The 15359-nt window shown below is 46.3% G+C and overlaps 2 protein-coding genes across 3 annotated transcripts in view; one reads left to right on the top strand and one right to left on the bottom strand.

Moving 5' to 3' along the window:
- Window positions 1–15359, top strand: part of PUS1 (pseudouridine synthase 1) — a 139926-nt gene that overhangs the window by 24920 nt on the left and 99647 nt on the right. The window lies entirely within an intron of this gene.
- Window positions 3369–4674, bottom strand: LOC309329741 (uncharacterized protein; the record flags this gene model as incomplete). Its single annotated transcript, XM_081840751.1, has 3 exons — window positions 3369–3901; window positions 4015–4066; window positions 4354–4674. The coding sequence occupies 3 exons, from the start codon at window positions 4672–4674 to the stop codon at window positions 3876–3878; spliced, it is 399 nt and encodes a 132-aa protein (XP_081696877.1). The 3' UTR covers window positions 3369–3875.

Genomic DNA, 15359 nt, shown 5'->3' with positions numbered 1-15359 from the left:
GGTCGCAACAAATCCTTGTTTCTTTGACCTCCATCCAATTATGGAATTGGCAAACATCATAACCATTCCACTTGTAGATTTTCTAGTAGCTACGCAGCTTCCCCAGTCCGCATCAACAAATACCTCTAGTTTTTCGTCTTGTGTACTAGATATCTTTAAACATACATTTAATGTCCCCTTTAGATATCCGATAAGCCTTTTCAAAGCACACCAATCAGCAGTACTGGATTTAGATCCACGTTGGCTCAGAACATTTGTAGCGCATGCAATGTCTGGCCTTGACCACTGGCTTAAATACAGCAGTGATCCTATTTTTGAGTGATACAACTCAGGCTGGTCAAATTCATCCTCACACACTGTCTTTGGGAAATCTGGTGTCATGGGAGTCTGAACTGGCTTGCAGTTTTCCATGCCAAACTGCTCTATCAAACAAAGAATTTTCTCTTTCTGGCTCAATAGGAAGCTTCCATCAGCTTCCTGACTTACTTCTACTCCCAAGTAATTGCTTACAGGCCCTAAGGCTTTAAGCTTAAACTTCTTTTCCAGTTGACTTCTGAGCTTCTGTATCTCATCCGTGGAACTCCCTGCTACAAGCAAATCATCAACAAAGACTAAGAGCATTAGATATTTGTTGCCTGTCCCCTTGGTGTACAGGCATGGATCAGCCACACTCCTTTTAAAACCAAGTTTTACAAGGGCTTCATTTAAACACTGGTTCCAACACCTTCCACTTTGTTTGAGACCGTAAACAGCCTTTTTCTAAAGGCCAGACTGCACCATTCCCTCTTCAAACCCAGGGGGTTGTCTCATCAACACTTCATGGTCTAAATTTGCATGCAGATATGCAGCATCAACATCAAAATGGTGCGCTGCTAATTGTCTTGCAGCAGCAATAGAGAGCATTAAATGAAAAGTTTCACTCTTTACAGTTGGAGAAAACACTTCATCATAACTCTCCCCTTTAATCTGAGTGAACCCTCTGGCTACTAATCTGGCTCGAAAACGTGGTTCCCTTTTCCTTTTATAAACCCACTTGCATGACACCACTCTGCCACCAGGTGGCGGCATTATGACCTCAAACACTTTGTTACGTTTAAAAGAGTCCATTTCTTATTTCATAGCTTGTTCCCACAAAGCACGTTCCCCAGCGGGTAAGTCTAAGACTTCATTATAACTTGGTGGTTCCACACAACTCACATTGCATACTCTCACTCCTCCTAGGGTCAAACGCTGAGGAGGAATGCTGGGAGTGCCTAGGCACAACTACTTCTCCCCCCCCCCATCTCTGGGTCTTCTTCCTCTTCCTCTTCAGAAGTATTATCTATTGCCACATCTTTTGGAGAAATCTGTGCCTCCTCCTCCTGCTGCTCCTGTGTTGCCAATGGCTGAGAAGAAGCCTCTTCTCTTACTTGCAGAGGCAGTAGGCAATCTGGGTTGGCATGGATCGCAGTCCATCCTGTCCTGGTCAGCAAAGTCTGTGCTTCGTGACAGAACCACGCATTCTGGGCGTAAATTGAAACACCACCCTTTGCCATAGGGTTGATATCCCACAAACCGCAGTCTCTGCGCTCTAGCGCCCCCTTTCTGGTGCTGAGCTTTGGGGATATTTACATGAGCCCAAGAACCCAGTTATGAAGCATTGTCCACTCTGGTTCTTTCCCAAACAACACACGATAAGGAATATCTTTTATAGAGCTAGACCAGGTTCTATTAATCAAAAAGTTTCCTGTAAGGAAAGCCTCACCCCACAGCCTATGGTTGTTACCCAATCCTGCATCCACTAGCAGGCAATCCTTTACTGACTGTATTACAGCCCCACGTCTTTCACACAGACCATTTTCAGCAGGGCTATAAGGGTTAGTCAAACGGTGAGTGATCCCCTTACGTCACAACCATGCTCCAAATTGTTTGTTCAGAAAATCTGCACCCCTATCTGTTTGCAGCTGCACAACAGGGCGAGCGAAGAGCTTTTCAGCTTGGACAACCCATTTTCTGAATGTGGGGAAACACTCCGATTTCTGCTTTAACAAAAACAACCAACTAAAACGTGATTTATCATCTATTACCAGAAAAGCATATCTGGCGCCCCCTTCAGTCTTCTGTAGAAAAGGGCCTATCACGTCACAATGGACAAGTTCTAAAACATCTTTAGATACTCTGTCACTTTTAGAAGCCAAAGGCTTCCTCTTAGATTTGGCCATTTTACATACATTGCAATCTAGGAAACAATTACAGCTATTTACTTTTAGGTTCTTGCACACCTTTTGCATCTCTGAAAGCACATGGAAATTGGTGTGACCCAGTTTTCTGTGCAGTTCATGTACACACCCCTTATGAACTGGCAAATTATCCTGAACCACCTGGGCTGCTTTAACAGGCTTGTCCTCCATTACATATAACCCATTTTCCAACTTTGCATAGCCACATACCTGAGTTCCATTCTTTATCAGACAACCATCCTGCGTGAACTTAACACCATACCCTGCATTAATCAGACAGCTTACAGACAGTAAACAATAGTCCTAGCTGCTGACCAACAGAGTCTCTGGTAGAGTAGTGTTCAAGCACTGCAGGAAACATGTTCCCTGGCCATCAATCTTGCTTCTACGATCATCAGCAAGATAGATTCCTTTCCATCAGCTGGCTTCCCCAGGGTCTTAAAGTCCTCCCGACTGTTGCAGATAATCCTGCTGCTACCAGAGTCCAGCAACCATGTTCCTCGAAGTATCTTCCTCTCCTCTCGTCTTGAGAAAATGCAGACACAAGTTGAGCAGAACGCGTGTTCTTCTTCCCTGAAGAGAACCCCTTCTGCTTACATTTCTGCACCGATTGCTGTCTCTGCTCCATGTCGTCTCCTGGAGGTCTTGCCCTGCATTGACGTTGGAGATGCCCAGCTTGGCTGCATCTATAGCATCTCCTCACCGCCATGGCCAAGTCCCAAACTTGGCGTTGCCCCATTGGCAGATTCTGCTGCTGGCCCCCTCGGCTATAACTCCTCCGCTCTTGGAGTTCAGCCTGTCTGTCTGACCTTCTTTGGTCAATCTTCCAACCACATACTCAAGGGTCAGATCTCGGGGACGCATACTCTCCATGCTGTTAATCACAGGCAACCAGCTTTTAGGCAAACTTGAAAGGATAACGTAGGTTTGGTCAGTTTCATCCTAACGCTTACCTCTCTGTTGTAGTTGAAGAAACAGAGATTTCAGCGTTTGAAGATGAGTTGCCAAACTCTCACCTTCTTTCATAACAGTCCTGAACAGCCTTCTGGTCAGAGAAATTATAGTTCCAGCAGTTTCTCTGACATGCATTGCCCTTAATAAATTCCAGCACTCAAACACTGTGCTGGCATTTGCTACATGAAATAACTGAGAGTTGCTCAAACACAGCATAATTTGGGCATGAGCCCTTTCATCCAGCCATCTTTTCTCAGTAGAGTCCCGTCTCAAAACCTCAGTTTCAACACAGTCCCATAGTCCATCTCTTCTTAAAAACTGCTGCATTTTTATTGACCAACTCAGCCAGTTGCTTTCTGAGAGAAGTTCAAAAGGGATGCCTCCCCCAATATTTAAAACTTGGGAAGACTGGAAATCTGCCATCTCTGCTGGTGCTTGCTGAGCCCCTTCTGTGGGGTCCCCAGCAATCTCTCCTGACTCTCTCTTTAGAGGCCGACTGGACAGTCCTGGCTGGCACTCACCGGCTTCTAGCTGCTGCCTCTGTTGACCCTCAGGTCCTGCCTGGCTCTGCAACTGGTGTAGCCGCTCTGTGAGTCACCTACTGTGGTCCTCTAGCAGTTCAAACTGTTCCAGTAGCCGAAGCTGAGTGCTTTCCTGATCCTCAGATCCTAGCCGCTCCAGCATCGCTGCAGACAGTTACGGCTATATGTCTTCAATTATGATGTCATCTGGATGGAAGAGAATGAGAAGAGAATTAAAATGCAAATGCAAATGCAAATGCAAATGGGATTTTCCCACAGGCCTTTAGTCAAAGGTCGCTGTCTCCAGGTGTGGGGCTTACCTTCTTTTGGCTTCCGGCGAAAGCAGGCCAATTCTGGCCGAACGACTGTCATCTGCAGAGGAAAGAAAAATCGGGGTCAGATGGGAGCAAGAGAGCACAGAAACAGCACCAAGTCAGGAAGGACAGGTCTCCCTCTGTCTTGGGCCCAATCCCTTGTTCCTCCTGGGCAGAGGTGGAAGGGCAGCAGCAGGAAAGGGGGCAGGAAAAGCCTCTGGCCTCATCCTGGCCCCCAGGGACACACCCCGCAAATTCTGCGCTAAAGATCACTTGGGGATGTGATCTTGGGGGGTGGGGGTGGAAGTAACCAAAGAAATGAATAGAAGAAGGCAAGGTACTTACTCTGAGTTTGGGATATTTCCTGGCAATGGCCAGCAGCAAAGAGATGCTGCTGGCCGCAAGTTGTTGCGCCTCCCCACTTTCCCCCAGGGCGTATCCTCGGAGGTCCTGCAGGAGGAAAGAGCATTTCAGAGTCAGGGGGCCAATCTGGGCCAAAGCGGCCCCCACCACAGAGTCCCTGGCACTTCTGCACCATGAGGGGTTGCCAGCTTTGGTCTTGGACCAAATTGGGGGCCAAACAGGCTCTGTGCCCAAGAAATGGGGCAGTCCATTGGGTAAGGGACGGGGGGGGGGGGACAACCCTAAAACCAGCCCTGATGCCATCGGGACACTTACACTCAGAAGCTGGAGGAGGGTGCCAGGGTTGGGTGCTTCCATCAGAAGACTCCCCAAGAGAAGCCGATAGTGCCTCTTCAGTTCCTGCGGGAAAAGAGAGAAGAGAGTTGGATTCTGCAAGGGTGTGACGAAGAGGAAGAAACAGAATGTGAAGGGAAGTCAAAACAAAGGACATACATCTCTCTTCTCCTCCTCCTCCTCCTCCTTGGCCCCACTCAGAACGGCCTCCAACATCCTGTGCAGGATGGCACTCATCATGTCCGAGGTGAATCTGGGCCTCATCGTGCTGCAGAGATGAAAGGGAGAGGGTTAGAGTCTCCCTTGCCCGCCTGCTCTTTCCCCCTGGAGTTCTGCCCCCCACCCACAACCCCATCCACGCCAAAGACCCCACTCACCTTAGCTGGAGGAGGGCCTCCAAGGCAAGGGCCAGGGTCAGGGGGGAATCCCTGAAGTGCTCCAAGGGCCCCAAGATGTCCTGCAAAAGAACAGAGGAGGAAAATCAGCACCGACCCCAAACACCAGGCTTGGTTTTGCAGGGGAATGGCAACCCCATGGCCTAAGCCGGCAGGGTCCTCCTCCCCACAGATGCACAGCCCCTTCCCCCCACCTCCCCGTGGGAGTCCCTCAACCCCCCCCCATCACTCACCAGAATTCTATGGGCCGTCTCCTCCTTGGAGCACTTCAGGGATCGGAGCCCCCTGAGCTCCGCTGCCTGGCAGCTCTCAATGACCCCCAGGATGTAGCGCTGCTCATCCTCCAGCAGCTGAAATGCAAAAGTCAGGCCGTCAGTTCCCCGTGAGGGGAGGGCTTCTCCGCACCTGAGAGTGCAGAGTGGGAGGCAAAGAGCCCGGGGGGGGGAAGCGGGGGGCAGGTCTGAGGGATCCAGTCCCTGCGCTTGTTTTCTCCAATACTCACCCCTGGGGCTGGGACTTGGAACCGAAGCAGCACTGCAAACAGAAGGACAGGGGAAGAGGTGAGTCCTCTTTTGCATCCTCGGACTAGTCGCCCCCCATGCCCATCCCTGCCCTCCTCTGTCCAAAAAAGGAGGGCCACTGGCTTACCTGGCACCACGGGCTGCTCTGTGACTGGCTGGGGGGCCACCCTGTGGCAGCGCCTGAAGAGGCGTCTTAAGCACCTGATCCTAGAAGAGATGAGCGGAAAGAGTGACTCAGATGCTGGCAGCCCCAATTCTTGGGGGGTGTTTGGGTGTGAGGAGGGGAGTCTGGAGAAAACAGGGAACCACTGCCGAATTGGCAGAACAGAAATATGTATGTGGAGCCTAATTGATCCTTGCCGGCCCACTCTGACCAATTCCTTCCATCTCTCTGCAGTTCAGTGACCTGAAGGGGCATCATCAGAGCCTGAAAGAGGCAGCCCAAAGCATGAAGGGCTGGCAGAGAGAGAAAGGAGGTCCCAAGTGCTCTGGGTTCAAGAGCTACCGCCATGTCAGGGCCCAGAGAGCCTGGCCCCCTCATTCATGCAGTCAAGCAGTGTATAAATTTCATGAAGCATTGTTACCAGAATTTTTGGAAAGGGTGGCGGGGGTTTCGCCCTCTAGCAGGCACCATACCCCCCTCCGACCGTACCCCAGATCAACACCTTCACGTCTGCAAATGTCCCCACAAAAGACATCCTGACACAGTCCTTTCCTTTTTCTATTCCAAAGGCTGCCATAAATAAGGGTAGAACATTTGCCCTAATGAAGGCCGAGCCTTTCGCTCGCAAGGCGCTCAACCAATCCGCTCAGACTATCCAAATATCCAACAGCAACCAATGAGCGCCACGAAACAGTGCCCTCCAGCACAAAGCACTGACAACAACAACAGAACAACGCACACAGGCACTGCAGCTGCCGACCAGCCGTGGCCTCTGCTCTACAAGTAGGAATTCCCACTGGGAAAAGGGGAAAGTCAGAACCAGCCATGAAAAGCATTCTTGGTCCATTGAAACTAGTCTTTCAAGTTTCAGTCTAGGCTCTTGAACTACCAACCCAGCTGTACGCTTGTGAAACATGGACCCCTTATAAACGCCATCTCCAACTCCTTGAAAGATTCCATCCATGGTGTCTCCGAAAAATGTGACACACCACTTGGGAAGGCAGGCGAACTAACACCAGTATCCTGGAAGAAGCAAAGATTCACCAGTGTTGAAGCAATGATTCTTCAACACCATCTTCGTTGGACTCGTCATGTGGTTCGGATGCCTGATTATTGTCTTCCAAAGCAACGACTCTACTCCAAGCTTAAAAATGGAAGGCATAATGCTGGTGGCCAACAAAAGAGGTTTAAAGACTATCTCAAGGCCAATCTAAAAACATGTTGCATAAACAAAACATAATACAAAAAAGAATAAGAGATTCTAAAATCAAGCATTTACAAGAAGAAATAGGCAAACAAGAAAAATTATTAGCGAAAACACCAAAAAAGAGATCGCAAACCAAGCCATTAAAATATTACAAACACAGCTCTCAACGCTCTCAAATGATGAAATAGAAAGAAATATAAAATGGATGAACAAAAATCATTTGAATTTGGAAACAGACCAGGTAAATTACTTGCGTGGCAGATAAAGAAAAGACAAAGAGAAAGACAAATAAAGTAGTATATGAAGGAAAAGCAGTGGAGACGGAAGAAGGAATAAATAAATGCTTTGTAAAATACTTCACCAATCTATATAAAAAAGGTGCAGAAACTCGACAACAAATTATAAAATATCTTCAAGGAAAACAAATCCCCAAAATAGGTGAAACCAAACAGAAGCAGCTAAACGTACCAGTAACAACAATGGAGATACAACAAGCAATTTCCAATCTTAAACTGGGGAAGGCTGCAGGTGCAGATGGACTATCCGTGATACACTACAAAAGGTTAGAAGATGCTATAACAATGCCTTTTTAAAAATTAATGAATGAGATCATGCAAGAAGGAAAAATACCAAAGTCGTGGCAAGAAGCCAATATTGTATTAATTCACAAACAAAGCACAGCTAGAGAATTAGTTAACAATTACAGACCCATATCATTATTAAATAATGATTATAAATTGTTCGCGGGGATATTAGCACATAGGCTGAAATCGGTCCTAAAGGATGTAATAGACCAAGACCAAGTAGGATTCCTCCCAAATAGGCATATAATGGCAAATAGGAGAATAGTATTTGATCTAATTGAATATTTGGAAATGAGACCCAACAAAAAAGCGGTGTTTATGTTAACAGATGCCGAGAAGGCTTTCGATAACCTATCAAGATCGTTCCTTCAGGAAGTAGCAGAAGCAGTAGGACTGGGTGAAAACTACTGCAGAGCAATAAACACAATATATGAAAACCAGCAGGGATGTTTAATAATAAATGGTGAAAAGACCGATCCTTGAACTCTAGAGAAAGGTACCAGGCAAGGATGCCCGCATTCACCATTACTTTTTATACTAACTTTGGAAATCCTGATTTTAGAAATAAAGAAAGAAAAAGAGATAAAGGGAATTACATGAGGCAAGGATGTTTTCAAAATTAGAGCTTTTGCGTACAATATTATATTAGCACCTGAGGAGCCAGAAACCAGTCTAATGAAAGCACTGAGGATAATGAATGAGTTCGGCAAAGTAGCAGGCTTCAAGATAAATATGTCAAAACCAAAACTTATGGTAAAAAACATACAGGAATTAGAAAAGAGCGAACTACAGGAGAAATTGGGTTTGGAAATTGTTACAAAAGCAAAATATTTTGGTATAGAATTGACGATGAAAAATATTAATCTATTTGGAAACAATTATGAAAAAGCCTGGAAGGAAAATAGAAGAGATCTAGAAACCAGGAGTAGATTAAAGCTGACGTTAATGGGGAGAATATCTATAATTAAGATGAATGTTTTACCCAAAAAGATATATTTGTTCCAAACAATACCAAAAATAATGAAAGAAAATTGTTTTGATGAGTGGAGAAAAGATCTAACAAAATTAATATGGCAAACCAAAAAAACCACACATAAGGTATAAACTATTAACAGATAAAAGGGAGAGAGGAGGACTGGCATTACGAAATCTAAAATTATATTATGAAGCAGAATGTCTGGTGTGGTCAAAAGAATGGATTATATTGGAAAACACTAGTATTTTAAATCTAGAAAGTTTTGACAATAGGTATGGATGGCAGACCTACCTAGCATACGAGAAGGTTAAGGTACATAATGGCTTCAAAAATCATATACTCAGAAATTCATTGTTTAAAGTTTAGAATAAACTTTAAAGTTTTAAAGTTTAAAGTTTTGGAATAAACAGCTATTAAAGCCACAAATCCCTTTATGGATCTCTCCATTAGAAGCCCATGCAGTTAAAAAACACAATATGAATCCGAACTGGGCAACATATAGACAAATACTGGAAGAAGACCAAGGAAAGTTAAAATTAAAAACATGAAAAATTAAAAAAATATGGGATGGATAATTGGCAATATATACAATTAAAAAGTTTGTTTAAAGCAGATCAAAGAAAAGGTTTTGCCAAAGAACAATTGCTATTTAGCACCATTATAATACGAAACAATAGGAAATTATTATCAAAAATTTACACTCTATTATTAGACTATGATTTGATGAAGAGGTAAAAGAAATAATGGTCAAATGGGCACAAGATATCGGCCATACTATATATTTAGAACAATGGTAGAAACTCTGTCGCGAGGATATTCACTTTGCCCACCAACCCGAACAGATAAGCTTCGGGATTTTTTATCAAGGGTTTGTTTAGCATTTTCTTCAGTTCCTCATGTATTATTCCCCAAAACTTCTTTATTTCCTTGCAACCCCACCACATATGAATTATCATTCCAGGTTCTTTGTTACATTTCCAACAAAGGTTGGATTTGAATTTATAAATTTTGGGCAGTTTAACTGGTGTTAAATACCACCTGTAAAACATTTTAACCAAATTTTCCTTTATGATATAGCAGGTGGTAAAGCGAATATCCTCGCGACAGAGTTTCTCCCATTGTTCTAAATATATAGTATGGCCGATATCTTGTGCCCATTTGACCATGGTTTCTTTTACCTCTTCATCCATAGCGATTGTTCTTTGGCAAAACCTTTTCTTTGATCTGCCTTAAAACACTCTTTTCTGCTCAGAAGGAAGATGGCGACCAGAGGAGGCACTTGGGACAAGGCTAGGGGCAGCCATCATCCCTGAAGCATGAGACCACGTACACAGCAACCCTTCTGCCGGGGTGATCATCACTGCCCTGCCAGACAGGTAGCCATCTCAAGGACAAGAGTGGATCAAACCTACATGGATTGGGGACTTGGCCAAGGCAAGAGGGGGTACTCAACTTGGCTGGGAAACAGGAACATGTATATATTTTTCTTTGTTTTATTTAATGGGTTTAAGGTGGAGGTCAAGAGAGGAACAGGGACAAACCTGATACGATACTCAGGTGTCTGCCAGAAAAACCTCCCAGTTTGTGACACCCCCCCCCCCGGAGATGAAGAGAAAGGGGTGCTACTTACAGCCTGCCCATGTCGTCCACAAAAACCCTAACTAATCCTCTATCTAAAAAATAAAAATATATACAGACTATGCACAGGTGTGCACAAAAAAAACAAAACAACAAAAAAAATTAAAACAAACAAAGAACAAAAAATAAAATAAAATAAATAAAAATGTTAAAATAAAAGAATAAAAGAAAATCAAAATAAATCAAATCAAATCAAAAAAATAAAAGTAATAAATGAAATCAAAATAAATCAAATCAAATAAATAAAATAAAAGTAATAAATGAAATCAAAATCAAAATAAGAAAACGAAAAAAAAAGAACAAATCACTACTCCTCCTCCACTACTACGCCACCAACTGCTACCACCAACTGCCAACACCACCTCTCTCCTCCAAGCTCTCCTCACTAACCCACAATGGCCGCCTGCAAGTCAGTGGCTTTTAAAGGAGAAGCAAGAGATGTCACAAAGGAGGGCGGGTCCTTGTCACCGTGGCAACCACCCACCAGGACCTGGCCCCACCTGGCCCCTCCTGAGTGGTGATGCTCCTCTGTCAGAACTCGGAGGCACCTGATGTTCTGCCTGCAGAATGCTCTAAGCCCAAACTCTCTAGCCCTACGACTGACTCTGCCCCGATCAATCCATTGGTTTCTAAGGTGCTTGGTGGCTCTCTTTTTCTACGTTTGCTGCGGGGGGCTTAATAATATCACTACCCCTCTGCACTCTGTGAATTAAGTGGGGCTTGGATTTGCAAGCATTTGTAACTTCTGCCACATCATTTTCAGGTGGAACTCAAATCGGGAGAGAAAAGGGTAAATGCAGCCTGCTCTTTCCATGTGGGTGGCACATTTCGTGGTGCATGCAAGTTTAATGGTGGGCCATAACACTAAAGGCAGGCGCGTTGGGGACCTGTCTGGCCTAAGTGGGGAATGGAACCATCAAATTCGCTCATAAAACCTCTCTGGCATGGGAGCACATGAGTTCCAGAGCCATGGGCACATGAATGCTTCACAGTCTGTTGTTTTTCTGCAGAAGTTGTGTCTCAAGAGCGCAGCAGCTAACTTTTGGCTGACTAAAATTCTGGCACCTTGGCTGAGTGTCCTGGAGCATGCACAGAAATCCTTGACCTCCAAGGGGGATGTAGCATTTCAAAGACCGCAAGGGGAAATGTGTTCCTGAGCATATGCAGAATCCTTTTCCTCTGGTGAGGTGTGGGGAACCTTTAGCCACCCCAGCTCTTGCTAGTCTGCAACTCCTCTCAGCTCCAGCAAGCAGGAGTTCAGCAACATCTGGAGGGCCAGAGGTTCCCCACACCTGAGCTAGAGACTGTGCAGGTATCTGTGGATTCTGGAGTCCCAGAATTCGCCTTAGGTATATTTTTTTCCATGGATGCTAGTGACTTCACCTGCCTGATGCTGCATAGGAGGTGATGACCTAGGATGAGATGGCTGGCAGGTACTCATGCTACGGCCTGGCTGACTTGCTTGCACAGTAAACGGGAGAGGACTACTCAGTGTGTAATCTGATCACAGTGAAGAACGGTTGCAACTTCCCCAAATCTCTTGCTAAGCAGCAGAACTCTGTACTGCTGTGTCTGCCTGCCGGCATTCACAGCAGAAAGCCATTTGTACTTCTGCCTCTGTTCTGGTCTCTGAATGGAAGCATGGTTCGTATCCCAGTACTGACACCAGTGTCTGTTGACCCTTAGATGTGGATTCCAGATTTTTGCAGGAATGGGTAACTTAGCAGCATTTTATACAGCTCTTGTAAAGTTGGAAAGGACCACAAGGGTCATCTACTCCTGAAATGCAGGGATCCTTTTGCCCAACATGGCACGGCTTCCACCCTGGGATTAAGAGTCTCATGCTCTACAAACTGAGGCGTATGTTCTGGTTTAAAATAAAAACAAATTCAGCTGATCTTAAGAAAGACCTCAGCTGTGGATTGTTGGTTGACATTGCAGGGGTGTGTGAGAGGCAGTACAGATCCTCCAAGTGTTTCTACTTTCCAGGGACAGTCCTGGATTTACAGAAGCCATTCTGGTTTCTGATTTGATCCTGGAAAGTCCTGCTTTTCCTTAGGATGCCCTTATTTTCATTGGAGAAATGTTGGAGGGTGTGGTATGATGTCCCTGTTTTGATCAGAGAAATGTTGTGAGGGAATGGAGTCGCGCAATCCTGGAGCCAAGAAGATCGCGTAACTATGCCAGCTTTAGAAGGCAGCTGAAGGCAGCCCTGTATAGGGAAATGCGTAATGTTTTCTTATGTTTTTATGTATGTTGGAAGCCGCTCAGAGTGGCTCCGGCAGCCTTAGTCAGATGGGTGGGGTATAAATGAAATAATAATTATTATTATCATTATCATATTATATCATTAATATTATAATATTTTATCATCAAATATTATTGTTATAAGAATTTTAAGGTCTTACATATATAAAATAAATGTACCAAGCACACACACACACGCGCACACACACACACACACACACACACATATATAGCACATGTCTGAAGCCCACAGAAAAAGTCCTGAAAGCCTTTTGTCCCTCCCAAATTTACCTCAAATATTGTCTCCCCATTGTCTTTTGGCCCACAAATCCTGTCTTAAGGGCACATTTAAGATTTCCGAAATTAAGTAGTTATCATCACAAAAGAATAGCCAGGCTCTCCAGGTAAATCCATCCACAGGTTTCCTGCTGGCCCCTTCTCTGATGTATGTATGATGTATTGGGGGTGGTCTTGGGCTGCACCCCTTCTGTGATGTATGTATGGGGCTGGTCTGGAGCACCAGGGCGGGGAATTTCCAAAATTTCTTCGTATAGGAGTTTGCCCACCATTGTTCTGGGTCCCTCTCCCCCTTTGTGTGTGTGTGGGGGGGGGGGGGAGCACAGCTTTAAGAAAGATCAGGCTTACGAGCTGCTTTGCTTTTTAACATTCTCTGCTTGGCCTCTGTTATTTCCTCCTACCAATACAGAACCTACCAAAGGACTCTAGATGAGCTCGGGGGACCCCAGAAGCGAAAAGGAGTTGTTAGAATCATAGAATCCTAGAGTTGGAAGAGACCACAAGGGCCATGGAGTCCAACCCCCTGCCAAGCAGGAAACACCATCAGAGCACTCCTGACATATGGTTGTCAAGCCTCTGCTTAAAGACCTCCAAAGAAGGAGACTCCACCACACTCCTTGGCAGCAAATTCCACTGTCGAACAGCTCTCACTGTCAGGAAGTTCTTCCTAATGTTTAGGTGGAATCTTCTTTCTTGTAGTTTGGATCCATTGCTCCGTGTCCGCTTCTCTGGAGCAGCAGAAAACAACCTTTCTCCCTCCTCGATGTGACCTCCTTTTCTATATTTGAGCATGGCTATCCTATCACCCCTTAACCTCCTCTTCTCCAGGCTCAACATGCCCAGCTCCCTTAGCCCTTCCTCCTAAGGCATCGTTTCCAGGCCTTGGACCATTTGGCTTGCCCTCCTCTGGACCCCTTCCAGTTGGTCAGTGTCCTTCTGGAACCCTTCTTCTTGGGACCATATCTCGGGATGGGACGTGTCCCTCTTTTGCGTGGGGGAAACGCGGGAGGGGATCTGAGCAGCGCGCACCACCTTTGCCCAGACTGCTGCGGGGCGGGTCCCGCTCCCCCGCCGCCCCAGCCGCTTCTCTGGGGGGGGGGACGAGGATGCCCGGGAGCGCGCCTTCCCCCCCCCGCCCGCCCCCTCCCCGCCAGCGCCGGGCTCCTCCCCTTCGCCAAGCCGGCCCCGTTCCGGCCCTCCGCGGCTGCCGTCGTCGGGCCCCGCTCTCCCTTCCCTTCCCTTCCCTTCCCTTGGCTCCCCCGTGGTTGCCGGGCAGGAGCAGCGGAGGAAAGGGCCGGCGCGGGGAGCGAGGAAGGAAGGAAGGAAGGAAGGAAGGAAGGAAGGAAGGAAGGAAGGAAGGCAGGCGAGGGAGAGGGAGAGGGAGAGGGAGAGGGAGCCCGCCGGCGCCCCGCTCGGATGCCCTTCCTAGCCTGGCTGCGCTCTGGGCGCCTGGCCCTCCTGCCCTCGGGAGACCAGCCGGGGGCTGGCGGCTGAAGGGCAGGGCTAGCGGAGGGCTCGCCCGGGAAAGCGGCCTGACAAGCGGACTTGGATCAGCTGGCGCTTCGGCAGAAAGGAGTTCACTTCAGGGCGCAGGAAAGTGCCGGGAGGCGGAGGTGGCTCAGGATTGCCGCCTCTTGCCGGGGTTGAGAGAGGGGACCTGGAGATGCAGGATCGCCATCCTTGTTATTCTTATTAATGGAATTTCTTCATCCCAAGATCACAGGGCGGTTTACGAAGTCACCAAGATTCATACCGTAATAACAAACCCAATCCACGCAGAAAAAACAGATTTAGTACAAAGATAAAGATGCACGCCAGTGGGCTACTTTCCATCTGTTCACAAAAAAGGGATGTTTTCTAAAACACGAATCCAGCTACACTAGCATGAGATGCACAAGGACTTTGAGATGCCCAAAGAAACTAGCTAGCTCCCCTCTAAATCTGTTGTGGGAGGTTACACCAACACCCTGTCAAACCTAGATCCAGGAAATGCTCATAAGCCATTGTTTCATTTTTATATAATTTGGTATAATTTTTATATAATTTTGCACCACGCCCACCCCCATTAAAATTCTAAAGTGATCTTAGACATGGGTGTATTATGCCAATAGCTTATCAGCAATGGCCTCTTAATATGGGAGCACCTCTGGTTTAAATGATGTCAATCGGATAACAGCTTTTTGGGTACTCTGGATGCAGCCTCTGTGTTTGTGTGTGTGTGTGTGTGTGTTCATGATCGTCGTCTTCTGTAAAAGTACGTTCCCTTGGCCAAGGCTGAATAAAACCAGTGAGAAATGTGTACAATTCAACCCCACACATCTCTGCAGACTGAAGCTGACCTACAATTTGACCTCTGGGGCAGCTTAGCTGCGATGGAGGAGGCCTGAGAAGTTTGCCGGGAATCTCAGAAGGGGAGCCTGTTTGGCTTGAAAACCTAAGCAGACGTTTCCCCTTCAGAAGTGTGGGAAGAAATCTGGAGTAAAGGAGGGGCTTGTCTAAGGTTACCAGATTTTTTTCAATGAATCCAGGAACACTTTTCAACTTCAGTAGGAGTGATAGGATTTTGTATGGGGACTGATTTGTAAATCCGGGTACTGTCCCAGGAAACGGGGACATCTGGTAACCTT

The sequence above is a fragment of the Podarcis erhardii genome (assembly GCF_964252035.2).
Source record: "Podarcis erhardii genome assembly, chromosome: 15".
Classification (NCBI taxonomy): Eukaryota; Metazoa; Chordata; class Lepidosauria; order Squamata; family Lacertidae; genus Podarcis; species Podarcis erhardii.
Note: the sequence above shows the minus strand (reverse complement) of the source record. Positions and strands in the feature narration are given on the sequence as shown.